General features: G+C 39.1%; 1 protein-coding gene across 3 annotated transcripts in view; it reads right to left on the bottom strand.

Annotated features, from left to right (window-relative positions):
* The window catches only part of ADAMTS12 (ADAM metallopeptidase with thrombospondin type 1 motif 12), a 313,276-nt gene that overhangs the window by 59,318 nt on the left and 237,986 nt on the right, over window positions 1-15,972 (bottom strand). For all 3 annotated transcript variants that reach the window (XM_043547279.1, XM_027831000.3, XM_007068846.4), the window contains exons 15-16: window positions 13,450-13,694; window positions 11,973-12,114 (exon numbers count right to left, since the gene is read on the bottom strand). In XM_043547279.1, coding sequence (XP_043403214.1) covers window positions 11,973-12,114; window positions 13,450-13,694 — 387 coding nt within the window. The remainder of the gene's footprint in view (window positions 1-11,972; window positions 12,115-13,449; window positions 13,695-15,972) is intronic.

The raw sequence follows: 15,972 nt of genomic DNA on the forward strand, positions 1-15,972 counted from the left end.
GTTGTAAAATGAGGGACGTTATCAGAAATGCTTCTCTGCTCCTTTTCAAACTCAGACATGAATTATTCCCCTAGGATGAATTATTTAGCATAGTTTCAGCTGCTGTAATGCATTACAAAGCAGAAGTCTGGTGATAAGGTAGCCTCTTCAAACATGTACAGAAGCCTTGTTTACAGTGTGTGTGCTCTTATCCCTGCCCTGACCACTGACATCCGTAAGCTCATCTATTTGAGTCTGGTCAGTTATTTCAAGATGTAATCACACAAATACCATTCTTAACAGGGGCCTTAAGTGGATTCACTTTATTTGCAGAATCTCAGAAAGTTCTGGGATTGTTCAGAAATTAAAGGTGGATAGGTCCCTAATTTTTCCATTATGGATGTGCATAACTCAATTCAAAGCCAGAGGTACAGAGTAATGTGCACATCAAGGTGCAAATAGATTCAATGAAACAGTCTTTAAAAAAAACAAACAAATATTGTCATATTTGGCAACTATAAATATCCAATGTTCTGTATGAAGCAAGTCAGAAATATCTCACACTGGCCCTGACCTATTCCACAATTAAGCACATTCGTAATTTAAAACACAAGCCCCACTGAAGTCACACATAATATACATACTTAAATGCTTCTTTCAACAGAGTCCTCTAACAATTTTTATATGGTGGTCCTGATTGCACCCAGCTATTTCTCCCTGATCACAGTGTTGTAGCCCTGCTCCTTGTCAGCAACAATTTGATGTGGCACTGGCGGACACCCATGTAGCTGCCGGGCTGTGTGTGTGTGTGACAGCAGTCCATGGGGTGAGATCCCTACTGCAGAGACCTTGCTCTATGTTCAGAAGCTAGAACATGTGTGGGAGTGCCTCCAGGAAAGCGACCTTTCTGCTGGTGAAGCAGCCTCCCTCCTACACCTGTCCTCTCACTGCTGGTCCCACTGAGTGATCACTTAAGCCAGGTCTACACTAGGAAATTAGTTTGCTATAACTACGTTGCTCAGGGGTGTGAAAAATCCACACCTAAGAGAGACACAGTTAAACCGACCTAATCCCCTGTGTAGACAGCACTAAGTCAATGGGAGAATTCCCCCACTGACATAGCTACTGCTTCTTGGGGATGTGGATTATCTATGCCATCAAAGAAGCCCTCCCATCAGCATAGGCAGAATCTTCACTGAAGCTCTACAGAAGTATATCTGCAGCATTTTAAGCATAGACTTGCTGTCAGCTGCTTGAAAATCATTCACTTTCTCATTCTCCCAATCCTTCCATGCCTGACAGTCCCTCTCAAATACACAAAACCATTATATACAGAAGTGGCTGAGCTCGCACTTCCAGTGCAATTGAGCTTTTTTGCATGCAAATACACTCATAGGGGCATGAATACCCAACATTTGTGCAAACAGAAAGTGTCTGCACCAATGTTCACGAAAAAGCAAACAAACAGTATCAACATGGTCAGGTCAAATAGTGATTTTTCCACAAACAATTTCCCCTGCTCTTTGCCTATCTCAGATCAACCGTGAGCTGGAAGGACTATTTTTGATGGCAGAGTCCAGTTCACCTTCCATGTCCATTCAATTCTTGATTCCTCTGGTAAATTTACCAACAAAAATGCCAGTTAGAACATAGTTGGGTTGAGCTTTTTTGGCTATTGACTCAGAGGCTGAACACTTCCGTTGACAGTATCATCAAAACTAAAAACTGAAAATGTAGATAAGAAGGGTCAGTGTTGGAAAAAATCAGACGTACGAAGTGTGTGTGTGTGTGTGTAAAAGTATGTGTGTGATTGTGTCTCTTTGCAACAGACATGAAATTGATTGTGTGCATGAGTGCACGCGCGCACACACACGTGGTGTTTTACCTTGCCCTTTGAATGCACAAATAATCATATTAATTGTATGCACAAATTATATACACAATTATGAAGGCAACCGTGTGTCCCTAACTTTTTGAAAATCAGCATCTAAATCCAGACAGAAAACACAGTGACCACTAGTTTGTAAAATTAATACCACAACTTTTGGATTAAACTAGTACATATGGAATTAAATTTGCCATGCTGAAGCTGAAAAGGGATTTCGTGGATATACACTAATTAGTCCCAATAGGAATCTTGTGGCTAAATCCTTTTATAAGCTTTGAAAATTTACCACTTGCTTGCTATTTCTACAGAGAGATCAACTTTTGCATTCTGCTTAATGCTATCTTTCAACCAAGAGGCTGTCCTCTATTAGACAGATTATGTTCAATGCCACTTTAATCTAATTCTGAGAAACATGATTACGGCCTTTAGAAAGGACTGAATGTATTTGCAATTTTTTTTATCAACAATTATTTAAAGAATGATATGCAAGAAAAAGCAAAGTAAAGGTTTATGCATCTTTACATCTCAGAAGTACAAGTAAACCTTCATTTTAAACACGTTTTATCCCATCTCACACTCAAGGGGATGAACCCTGCATGGAAGTCTCTCAAATGGCATCAAGTGTTGTAGCCCCTGAATTTGACATTCCTTCGTGTACCGCAGAATTTGACAGTACTGCAGTCAGCCATCTTGTGTGTTCAGCCTTGCCAGTGTATGGGGAGATTTTGTCAAACCAGTAAAGACCTGGAACCACTACTGCTTATTCGCTAATGGTAGCCAAGTCAGCAGGCCGTACTGAACCACTATTGCTTGTTGCTAAAAGAAGCCAAGTCAGCAGGCTATAAATTGGTCATGCAGTGGCCTTAGCATAACCAAGGCAGGAGGGGAGGGGGTTTTGGGTGCCACAGACAGGACAGCTTGACCCCGCGACCTTCCTGCTAAGAATGTTGAAATTGCTGATATATGTGTTTTAGAAAAACAGGAAGTCTGTCTATATGTGCCCCCGGGAATGTTTGTCAGGGCCCCAAGGCATGGAGACTCTGAAAAAAAGCAAAACAAAACCCATATCTGGTTAAATTGATGATCAGAAGGAAATCTCTTGCTTGATCTTTAAAACTTGCTTGCTTAGCAAGTTTTCTTTAAGGGATATGTCATTGTATTACTAATGTATAAATAAGGGGGAAAAGTTTGAGGTAGTGGGACTTCTGAGAAGGGGCTCTTCAAGGACGCTCCCTCTGGACGCATCTTGGGGTCTCCACCGGCAGACGGAAGGTTGGCCAGCTGAAGCCTGTCATGGTGCCACTCAAAGGTCACACTCAGCTTCAGTAATTATCAAGTGTTGGGGGTATTTTACTAACCTGTTGTGGACGTGTGTAAGTGTTTGAGACTAAGTAAAGTTTAGCTTTAAGTGAAAGCACTCTTGTGTTGTCCTGTTTATGCCAGCCATCTATCGGTCAGACGGCTGTGTCTCCCTTGATTTATTTCCTGACACCACCTCGCACAGAGTAAAAGTTACCAAGAGCTTTGGGTTTACAGAAACCCAGGTAACATTAGCTGAAAATCAAAGATCACGTAGCTAGGAATAATCCATGCAGCTGCATGTTTGCAGATCTACTAATCAGAATAGGAGGTTGGGACAGGGAGTTAATGTTCCACAAAAATAGAAAGAATGTTTAGACAGCCAACCTTGGTTTTAGGTGCCTCTGACATGTAAGTTTTATAGTTGTTATGACTAGAAATGCTTTGCTAAGAAGAAAGAAGAAGCAGCAGCAGCAGCAGAAGAAATTGATATTGGCTGTTGCTAGGCAAATTGATAGCCTATTAGAGGCTATCATCAATTATGGGCTTTGTCCAAATAAAATTTATAAAAAATTAGTTTAAACATGTGCTTTAAAGCAGTCTGAGGAAGCTTGTCTTTGAGCAAGGATCTGACATGTAAAATTCCCCATCAGCTGGATGGAAGGAAGGCCCCCGGAAGCCCCAATGGTAATCACTCAAAACCATTTCAGATTTTGGTAAATATAAATGTTTTGAATGCTCTGAACCTATTGCTGTGGCGTGTGTGTGTGTGTGTGTGTGTGTGTGTGTGTGTGTGTGTGTGTGTGTGTGTGTGTGTGTGTGTGTGTGTGTGTGTGAGAGAGAGAGAGAGAGAGAGAGAGAGAGAATGCGTAAGACCTAGTGAAAAAACAGTTTTAGGTAAAAGCACTCTGGTTTGTATCAATCATATATCAGACAGAGTAACTGTGTCCCTATTGATTTATTCTTGACACCTCCTGGAGAGAAACAGTAAAGTTACCACTGCTTTGGGTTCTGAAAACCCTGGTAAAAGATTTGGTGAGCCAGCCAGGAGTGATAGGGAGGAAGGGGATGATTGGTACAAATGGTTTGCTGTGCTGTGCAAGAGGAGAGGACTGTGGGGCAGAGTAGCCACCTGGAATTTCCCTGTGTTGTGGTCTGTGAGTCAATTTATGGATACATTCCATTACTGGGGCTCAGGGCTCAGGCTGGTAGCCTGATCGACTGAGAAAATATGTCAGAAGGAAAGGAAAAATCTGGGTAAAAAGCACAGTTGAAAATGATTTTGGAAAACAGCCTGACTGATTTGTAAGGAGCATGGTAATGGTTTTTGGAAGCCTGGACGCTTTACCAGCCCTGGGGAGTTCCTGCAGCTCTGTAAGCAGATGGTAGCGATGGTAGTAAATAAAGAGATAGATGAGTTAAAGGCAAAAAAAAAAAAATCCAATCTAAAGGCAGCATCAAATACCCTCCGCACCACCAGCTTGATTCAGGCCTCACAGATAGTGGCACTGCAGAAGGAGGGGTGTGACAGTGAGCGAGAAAGTAACAAGCTGGACCAGGAGGTATTTGGATTGAAACAGCAGACAGTGGAGATGGAAAGAACTGTTAGAGCCTTACTGAAGGATTCCCAAGATAAGAACCAGGCAGACCATGGGGACTGTAAAACATTATTTGACCTATATAGATGCATCAAACCTTTACTATGCTTTTTCTTGCACATCATACTTTAAATAATTGTTGATAAAAAATTGCAAATACAATCAATCCTTCCTAAAGGCTGTAGTCATGTTTCTCAGAAAGCCTTCTAGTTTTTGTACCATAACATAAGAGGAAGTGCCAGTTATTTATTTTTCTTTTATATTATATAATTATATGTTTATATAATATAAGCATATATTATTTATAATATTAAAATAATTATAAATTATATAATTATAAATATCATTATAAATTAGTCTACTTTTATATAATTATATTATATATAAGTATATATAGTATATATTTACATAATTTTATATTATTTATTTAATTTATATGGGGGTGGGGGAAGTCAATTTCAGGGTATAGCTCTTATCTCTCAGGTTCTGTTGTTGCAGTCTAATCTGATCCAGTTTCCTTTTTTAGACTAACCAAGATAAATCCATACAAAGGAGAGAAGAAAAATAACTAGAACAATACATGAAAATGCAGTTTCTGTTTCTAGTTTGTAGTTTTGTTGCTGGAAGCCCACAGCATACGACTTCTTTAGCCATTTATGAACCCCCAGCTCCACTTCCTTGGCTCCAGAAAATATCTGGCTGGATTGCTCTGATTTTCCTCTAACCGGGCTGTGGGAGGCAGAACAGATTAAGGCCACTTGATGTTGATCGATTGTGATAACGATTATTATTATGGGTCTGATCCAACACCCACTGAAGTCAATTGGAGTCTTCCCACTAACTTTAGATGGGCCTTGAATGAGGCCCTGAGTTACCAATTGCTCCCAGGACAGAAATATTCATAAGTGGTGGCAAACTTATCCCACTGGATAGGCCAATCAGATAATCTGATAGTGCCTATATAAATAATTGGCACTTCCTCTTATTTTATGGAATAACTAATCCTTCATGAAAGGAAACTATGACCACAAAATCCTTGAAGGTCATTTTACCACCACATTTTAGTCAAAACAAACCTAACTCCCATCATTTCTTTGACTCCATTTTGGACACCACTTGTTACACCACTTGTAACTTGTTACAAACACCACTTGTTATATAATATGTTTATTAGTATACAACGATCTTTTAGTCAACTTTAACCCACTGCACCTTAGCAACACTTGTTTCAAAAATACCAAGATGGCTTGGATGTAGCACAACATCTCTGTTCTTGTCAAGGACATTCAATTCTGAGTCTAAAATACTGCGCACTGTGCTAAAAATAATCATGGTCTAAACCAAGAAACTAGTTTTATGGACGCTCAGAGAATTGTGGTATTTAACACAGTTTGGAAATAGCATTTCATACTGGCCTATCGAATCCACTGACGGAAGAAAAAAAGTGTCACATTAGCTTAGTGTGTAATAGGTCAATTCTTTTTGATCTAGAAGGTCAACAATTAATATAATTCCTATTCCTCATTATAGGTAATATGTGTTTAGAGTAACAATTTCCAGTTTTCTACACTGAGAGAGCGCTGGCATTTCCCAAATACACCAACAATGGTGCTGCCATCTAATTCTAGAAAACAACATCACAATCCGCCCTAAGTAAGGGGGCAGAGCAGAGAAGTGCCATCACGGGAGCAGAGGAGGGTTGGAATGGTGATTCTCGTTTTTCTCCTTGCTACAGAGGTGTGGTAGTGGGAACAACTGGCATAGATAAGCAGCAGTTTACTTCCCACTTTGTTCCAAGGCTCTACTGCCTCTGGCTGCCCACCTGCATATGGCAAAATTAGTGGACCTGCTCAAGTTTCTTTCCCCACATATCATGACCTATGATGACTCACCCCCTATGTTAGGATATAGATATTCAGGCCTGTCTGTAAAGGCCTAGACTCTAATTTAGGTGTATTCTTATCACTTGGTTAGTTATAGAGGTATAAAAGAAAGAATCAAAATCACTGTCTGCCAGTGTAGGGGCCTTCTCTTACTGTGACAGTCTGAGGCCCTGTTCTTAGGCTAAGGCCTTTGGCTAAGCAGCAGAGGCAGCCATAAGCTGGGAAGTGACCGGTCACATCCTCACATTCCAAACTAGTCACATTGAAATAAGGTGCTATTGGGCTGTTAGGAATACAATCCTGTCCTGATAATGCCTATCGCCTCCAGAGAAAGGGAAGTGCCTAGAAAACGTAAAAGGAAGTTTAGTTTGATAGCTTTCTGTTTGGTAAGAACTCACTTATCAACAGACACAGCTGGGAAACCCTTATGTCTTTATACATATAGTTGTGAAATTCTCTCTTCTGTACTGTTTTGTCATTATAGTTCCCGCTTTGCTATTGTTTATTTGCATGGTCTCTGTCTGGTTCTGGGATTGTTTCTGTCTGCTGTATAATTAATTTTGCTGGGTGTAAACTAATTAAGGTGATGGGATATAATTGGTTAAATAATCATGTTACAATGTGTTAGGATTGGTTAGTTACATTTCAGAGAAATGATTGGTTAAGGTATAGCTAAGCAGAACTCAAGTTTTACTACATAGTCTGCAGTCAATCAGGAAGTAAGGGGGTGGGAGGAATGGGAATATGGAATGGGGGTGGGGAATTGGAATCATGTTTTGCTAAGGCGGGGAATGGGAACAGGGACACAGGTAAGGCTCTGTGGTGTCAGAGCTGGGAAGGGGGACGCTAAGGAAGGAAACTGGAATCATGCTTGCTGGAAGTTCACCTCAATAAACATTGAATTGTTTGCACCTTTGGACTTTGGGTATTGTTGCTCTCTGTTCATGCGAGAAGGACCGGGGAAGTAAGTGGGTGAAGGAATAAGCCCCCTAACACCCTAACTGCCCTGAGCAACCATATAGTGGCAGAACTCACCCTATATTTCAGTTTCCACCTTTGCAGAGAACTAGAAGTGAACTCTAGTCGTTGAAAAAAGACAAATAGTAAGTGGGGATATCATTTGTTTGTTAGAAATCAACAAACAAAAGTAGCCTGGAGTCATCTATTTCAGTGATCCAGCCTGTAGTCCGAAAAGCAGAGTCAAAGAGCACAGGTGTTATCCAACCAGCTTTTCAGAAGGTGTTTCCCAGGATTATAATTTTTTTGCAGGAAACACTTAAGAAAACAATTCTGCTAATGTTAAAGAAAACAAATCAAGCAGTTCAATAAAACATTAATCTCATTTCATTGTCATGCCATTCATTAAATTAATCAAACATCAAACATTATCAGCACTTACATACTATGGTGATTGATGGGGGTTATACAAGCATACTGCATAACATTTAATCCAAGGGATTTAATTGTTTCAGATAACCCCTCAAATTTAAATTATTTTTTTTCTGCTAACAGGAAAAGAATACTGTGATTTATTGATTGACAATACACCAGTGTTCTGAGAAAAGTAGGAGCACATAATTAGCATGGAAAAAAAAAATCACATTGACCCCAGGCATTAATTACCTAAAATGAAAGTTGTAACAAGCCAGTTCTTCAAACTATGGAAAACAAATAACCATAGTTGTTTTCTTCATAGGGAAGATTTAAACATTAGTACTAATGTTTGTCTTTGCTGGCTTAATACATTTGACTTCACTCTAAATTTGTTACAAGGTTTTTTGTTTGTTCATTTAATACCAAAATCTCACCGAATGAAATTAAAGTAACCAATAATTACCTCCCAGCACTTAAAAAAACATAAAAATTAGAAATGGAAAAGGCCAATATCCTCTTAGCAATCCCCTTGCAGGTGCAAGTTTGTTCCCCCACTACTTTATGTAGTCTAGTTATTAATGACTCAGGCTATGGGATTCCTACCACATCGCTCAGATTTTTCTGCTATCTAATAGATCTTATTGAAATCAACAAATCCAGATACAAACTTCTTTAAAGACCATTACAAATCTACTGAAAAATCAACTGACTTTTTACCATTCATAACATTCTTCTCCAAAAATGTATTTTGTGTTTCAAAGAAAAGACTTGAAGCCTCTGTTTTGTAGAACCCCTCTGGGATCTTCACTATTTTATGCTCAGTTTCACTTATCACTGCCTTCAGTTCATTAATCTGTTTAAGATGATATTCCTTACGCTTTACTTTTATTATCAAAGAAATTTCTGCATCTCCTTATGTTTCTTATTCTACTTTCTACACCAAACAATTTTTTGTCTGATTTACAATTCTATACAGAACTAAAATAACACTGTGATTTTTTAAAGTCACGATAATGTAGAAAGAATTAAACAGATACAAGTTCTACAAAATGATTTCACATTAGCTGATTACTAAGAAATGTTTGGGAAAACACTGATTCCTATTAGTGCAGTACAAAATTGAAGTAAAAATGTAAAAGTAAAAATGTATGAAAAAAAACCAATCGGTTCTGGTAATACAAAAAAAACTGTATACCTTTAATAGACTCCGTTGGTGGTATACAGGATCACTACAAGTGCTAGTGATTGCTTCAGTGGAAAACACTGTAAAAATGCATTTTCAGCTTGGTTTGTAGAAAAGGATGAAATTCAGGCTAGATGTTATAAAAACCCATTTGCTTCCCCCTAAGCAATTTTAACAGATTTTAAGGCCACAATGCACCATTGTCATTATCTAGCCTGACCTCCTACATCACGGAGACTAAAGAACCTCACCTCAATTTTGCTCTTCGATAATTAGAATGCTGTTAGGATAACATCCTTGGAATTTCTGAATATTATAGATGACAATTTTCTAACAGTACAACAGTCCAAGGGAAGTGATAGGAATCTGATTGCTTGAGTCCTTTATAACTAGAGTACATAAACTCGGGGGGAACAAACTTGCACCAGCCAAGTAACATCAGCATTTTCCATTTCTACTTGTTATGGTTTTATGAGTGCAGTGTGATAATTATTGGTTTCTTTAATTGCATTCCAACACAGGGAAACTCTATATTAACCCTCCTCTTAACACATTAAGAAGAACTTATCACAGACCTACAGATTAATGGTAGCTTAGGTACAAGTGATCATAATTTGATCACATTTGTGAGGTGCCATACAATGAAGGCCAAATCAGAGAGAGTGAGTCTGTGTGTGTGTGTGTGTGTGTGTGTGAGAAAGATAATAGAGATAATTAATGTACTTAGACTTCTGTAAGACATTTGATTTGGTACTGCATGATATTTTGATTAAAACACTAGAAGATACAAAATTAACATGATGACACACATTACGTGGATTAAAACCTGGCTAAATGATAGATTTCAAACTGTAATTGTAAACAGGGAATCATCATTCAGCCAGTGTGTTTCTAGTGAAGTCCTGCAGCGATCAGTACTTGGCCCTATGCTATTTAACATTATTATCAATGACTTGGAAGAAAAAATAAAATCACTGATAAAGTTTGCAGATTACTCAAAGACTGGGGGAGTGATATATAATGGAGATGACACATGATGTAGAGCAATCTGGGTCCCTTGGTAAACTGTGTGTAATACATTTGATATGGCCGAGTGTAAAGCTATACATCTCGAAGCAAAGAATGTGGGACATACTTACAAGATGTAGGACTCTATCCTGGGAAGCCGTGACTCTGAATAAGACTTGTGGTGGATCATAATCAGCTGAACATGAGCTCCTAGTGCAATGCTGGGGCCAAATGGGCAAATGTGAACCTTGGATGTATTAACGGGGGAATAGGCAGGAGTAGGAAGGTTATATTACCTCTGTATTTGGCACAGACGCATATGGTGGTCAGAGGAAATGCTACAAAGACACACTGAAAGCGCATCTTAAGAAAACTGATGTGGACATCACAAGCTGGGAAAAGCAAGCCACCAACCCACTGCAATGGCGCCATATCCTCCATCAGGCAGTGGCCCACTTTGAGGAGAAGCGCCTTGTCCTCAAAGCTGAAAAGAGAGAGGAGAGGAAGGAAAAAGAAATAACTTTCTCCCACCAGGCCATTGGCCTGCCACAAAATGTCTGTACCTACTGCGGGCAGATTTGCGGTTCCAGGATTGGACTCCTGAGTCATCTCAGGACCCATATGTAAATCCATGGTAGAGATCATCCTCAAATCGAGGGATCGCCAATCAATCAATTTGGCACAGATGCAACCGCTGCTGGAATACTGGTGCTCACAATTCAAGAAGGTTGTTAATACATTGGAGAGGGTTCAGAGAAGAGCCAAGAGAATGATTAAAGGATTAGAAAACATGGCTTGTAGTGACAGACTCAAACTAAACAGACCGAGGTCCTTAACATAAAGAAGGTTAAGGGGTGACTGGATCACAGTTTCTAAATACCTACACAGGGAACAAAAATTTGATAATGGGCTCTTCAGACTAGCAGACATAGGACTTACAAGACTGAATGGCTGGAAGTTGAAGCTAAAGAAATTCAGATTGGAAATAAGGTGCAACATTGATTACCCTCACTGTTAAACTCATTTTTTCAGCCTGGTTTTTAGAAGAGGATGAAATTCAGGCTAGATGTTATAAAAACCCATTTGCTGCCCCCCTAAGCAATTTTAACAAAGGGTTATGGTGGATTCTCCATCACTGGCAATTTTTAAAATCAACATTAGATTTAGATATGTTCTAGTTCAACAGGAATTAATTCAGGGCAGTTCTATGGCCTGTGTTACACATAGGCTGGGAAAGATTAGAAATGTATCAGTAAACATTGATTTCACCATACAAACAAAAACCTACGAAAAAATACTTCCATTGATGATAACTGAAATCTATAGATAAAAAAGTAAGAAAATGCTACTTGTGAACTTATTACAGTCCCATCTGAATGTATATAAAACATGCAATGAATACTGCATAAAACATATTTACAGCTCTGTTAAAACAGCCAGTTTATAAATCTTTAACTTTTTGAATCTCAAGTATATCGTCATTATACACCTATTGTGTGACACTCCCACCCCCAACCAGTAATTTCCCACAACTGTGAAAATTAACTCTATACAAATGGGGGGAGGGGATTCTTAAACATATCAATATTATCTGTCAAATTATTTTAAAAAATAAGTCCAATTCTGCCAAACCTAGCTGTGCAAGAGGTCAGACTAGATAATCACAGTGGTCCCTTCATAATCTATTAATCTATAATAAACAGAGTAAATCAGATGTCAGAGAATGAAAAGGATAATAGAAAAAAATCATGTTTTTTAACCTCTTCCACATGTTACACTGCAATCCGTCCAGCCTCCATATTGCCAAAAATATTCTGGGTCCCCTACTTCATTCTCAAGGCTTCCTTCTTTACGTATAGTGTATTCATACTTTATTCCCGGGTTATTTTCCTGAAAGAGTAGCTAAAAAAAATAGATGTGATTAAATTATGTACTGGCTGTGATTATAACACCCTGGCCCACATCTTCAAGAGTAGAGTTCAAAGTGTCTGCAGATATTTACAGGCACCCAACCTGGGAACATATGACTCTTGAAGGATGCCCGCCCTTGAGAAATGTATATATCAAACCCTCACTTGTGTACAGGTATGGGGAGGGAGTAGGTGCATTTAAATGTGGGGTGCACTAAAGCAAGCAAATACTTTTGCAAGCATACTTGTGAAAATTTGGGTCAGAGTATATGGTATCCTATCAACTACAAGACAAGGCTATGCAAAATAACCAAATTGAGATAATTGAAAATGGACATTTTATTAACACCTATATTTATATGCAAATTTTATAAATGATAGTGTCCCAACCATATGGCAGCTGTTCCTTCTAGTAGCTCAGCAGATAGCAGCATATTTATCAAAACATTTCTTTAACATTGTTTTTTAACACATCTCCTTAAATAAACAGGAAAATTCTTAGCAGAAACAGGCAGCGAGCAAGTCAAACAAATTGTTCATTTACTTTTGGCAGATAACAGAGGCGGGGAAGGAGTTAATCTTTAGGGGATAAAATACTGAAACAATTCCATAAAATGGTTTCCTCCTACCTAACCAGGCAACACTGAACACTGACAGAAATCTTATTTCCCTGCTCTAAGTCCCCTCTCTGTGCACTGAACATGGTTCATCCATTAAACTCACTTGGATACATCCTTCCCATAAATGCAAGATGTGGGAGTGGTGCACAAGTAGGTTCCATTCCTTCCTCCCTTCTTTTTCCATGGTCTTATGTTTAATATATATCTATGGCATACTAAGTAAACAGGAAAAAAAGAGCAGGATGGATACATTCAGAGAGACAGACAGCAAAAGGGAATCTACAAGTACCTTCCCCAAGGTAAATATTAGTTTGATATATTTAAAGCTAGACTGGATAAATCAACAGAACATATATCGTAGGAGCACTTTTAGGTAGCGGGGATTGAATGATCAAATAGGTCTTTCCCTCTCTGGATTTTTGGCCCCAGTTCATCAAGGTACTCAAGCACATAGCTAATTTTAAGTAGAGTAAATGAGAGTACTCATGTTCTTAAAGGTAGGCATGTGCTTAAGTAACTATTGAATCAAGGCCTTCAGTCGTATGACTACATTCAATGCCAAACCAAGATAATGAAGGAATTTTTGTTGGAATATTAATGGAGTGAGTTATAAAAGTAGAGTTATTTTTTCCTGCCTTGTTTTCAAAGCTCCAGATCATTCTGCTTCCAGCCAGTTATCAGCTTCTGCTGCTGATCCTTTACTGTACCTGTATCCACACTGACTCATTGGTGGGTCCAGATGCTGTCAGATTTTCGAGATCTCCTTTTCTCTCATATTGAAATGTTGTTCCTGCCACTTTGTATGCTCCATTCCACTGAATAATAAATCCCCCATTTAGGTAATACTTTTCTGGGTCTTCGCTCCGCACTGCGAGGAAATTTCCTGCTTCTGCCACTTCTACTACTCTTATGTCCCTTGCTCCTTTTGGAATCAGTCCAATGTCAACATAGCCTATGGAGACAAGACAGATTCATTTAAACGATTATTGTTACAATAGAAAGTGATTATGCATTACTTACCTTTTTAAAATACAAACGTCAGCCACACTTGCAAATATGTAAGGTGAGCATACTATCATACGGTTTAAGTTTCAGTGTCTCTTTTTAAATCTAGTTAACAGTGCCTTTCAATGCAAAATTTTCCTAGGTTGCAAGAATCAATTAGAGGACAGGAATACGCTTATTATTTCGGCTATTAGAAGACATATTGAGATTCATTCGTCTCTGAAGTACATCAGAGTAAATCTAGAGGAACTCCACTGAGGATGGAATAGGTGGCAACATCTACCACATATACTGGGACATGGGTATATGTCAGCGGAGAAAATCTGTGGCAGTTGCATTACGTCATGATGCCTCCTATGGGGAAGGATTTTTGAAAGTTGCAGGGAATGTTATCAGCTGTCATCAGTGTATGAGAGGAGGGATACAGTGCTTTGGGCACAAGCCTGAGACTTGTGAGACCTGGATTCAAGTCCCTGTTGTACCACGAACTTCTTGTGTGACCTTGTGAAAGTCATTTAGCATCTCTGTCCCTTCGTTCTCCCTCTGTCAAATAGGGGCAACAACACTTTCCTGCCTCACAGGGGTGTTGTGAGGGTAAATCCATGAAAGACAGACACTCAGATACTGCAGTGATGGGGGCCAAGTAGAGGGGTTTGTTTTCAGCCAACAACAGAAAGTCCAGTTTTTACTGACAGTACTCAAAATTGAGTGTGGTCATGTGCTGAAATAAGGCAAGTTTTACCAGTAAAACTTCCTAGTGTAGACCAGGATTTAGAATTAAATTCTGCTTGCCTTACTCACACAAATAGTCTTAATGGCCTCAGCAGGTCTACTCATGTGAGTTAGGCAAGCAGGATTTGGCTCTAAGCCATACTGAGCAATCTTTAATATCTATCTTAGGTGCTTATCTGACACCCATTACCATGGTATCAGAGCACTTCAGTCTCTAATGTATTTATCCTCGCAACACCTCTGTGAAGTATGGAAGTGCTACACAGTAAGTTTGGATTCAAGCTTCTTTAGAATAATGCTTGTTAAAATTAGTGTTAAAAATAAAAATTTAACAAAAATCTGTTAAGCAACAACTCAACAGATACAATTATTTGGCACGGCCCTTCCAGTGTAGCTCAAAAACTTGGTTTTAAAGTATACTGGGACAGCTTTATAATGTATTTTTGCATTCTGGTCTTTGTATTACATTCATTTTCTTTTGACCAGCTGAATTATCTCCTGATTTCCCACTGGGTTCTGCTAGGTTCTTTGGGTTTGGCTCCTCCTTCACTGGGAGCAGGGGAAAAGTGGTGCTTTCTTTCAAGCCCGCTTGCTCATGGTACCAAATTGAGCAGATCTTCATAAAATAATCCTCCCTCTCCTTTTTTACTTGCACCTGGTGAGCAGTGAAATAGTTCACTGCTGGCACAGGGTATCTGAACTAGCACTCTCTGAGATGAATGAGGCAGTTCACACCTCTCAGAGCTGTTTAGATTCTGCAGGCAGAATCTCTGCTTCAGTTACCTCAAAAACATGAACCAAGTAAATCTCAACCACCATAACAGGGAGAAACTTACATTAAAAAAGAAGTAATCTTAGGCTATGTCTATACTAGAGACCTTACAGCGGCACAGCTGTACCGATGCAGCTGTGCCTCTGTAAGATCTCCCATGTAGCTGCTCTATGCTGATGGGACAGAGCTCTCCCATCGACATAATTATACCATCCCGCAAAGAGCGACGGTAGCCATGTTGGCAGGAGAGCATCTCCCATCAACACAGAGCTGTCCACACCAATGCTTCTGTCGGTTTAACTTATGTCACTCAGGGGTGTGTTTTTTCACACCTCTGAGTGACATAAGTTACACGGACAAAACTGCTAGTGTAGACATAGCCTAATATTCTGGAAAATACAGTGGCTACATAGAATAGGTGCCGGCCTTTTACCAGCAGTTACCTTTTACCCACTGAATCGGAGCCCTGATTCGAGCGGTCATTTATACAGTCAGTATCATTTCTCTTCCCTTATTTTATTTGTTACTTAACTTTTAAAACATGTAATGATTTAGGTGCCTCATTTATATAAAGGAGCCTACAACATTCGATAATGTAGCCAGTCAACACCTGAATGATTTTTTTTATTTGTATAACCTTTTTTGTTAATTCATTTGACCTGCATAACTAACATAACGAACCAATGGTTGACAGGGCATGGATTACTTGATGATAACTTGT

Source organism: Chelonia mydas, chromosome 5 (assembly GCF_015237465.2).
Source record: "Chelonia mydas isolate rCheMyd1 chromosome 5, rCheMyd1.pri.v2, whole genome shotgun sequence".
Lineage (NCBI taxonomy): Eukaryota > Metazoa > Chordata > Testudines > Cheloniidae > Chelonia > Chelonia mydas.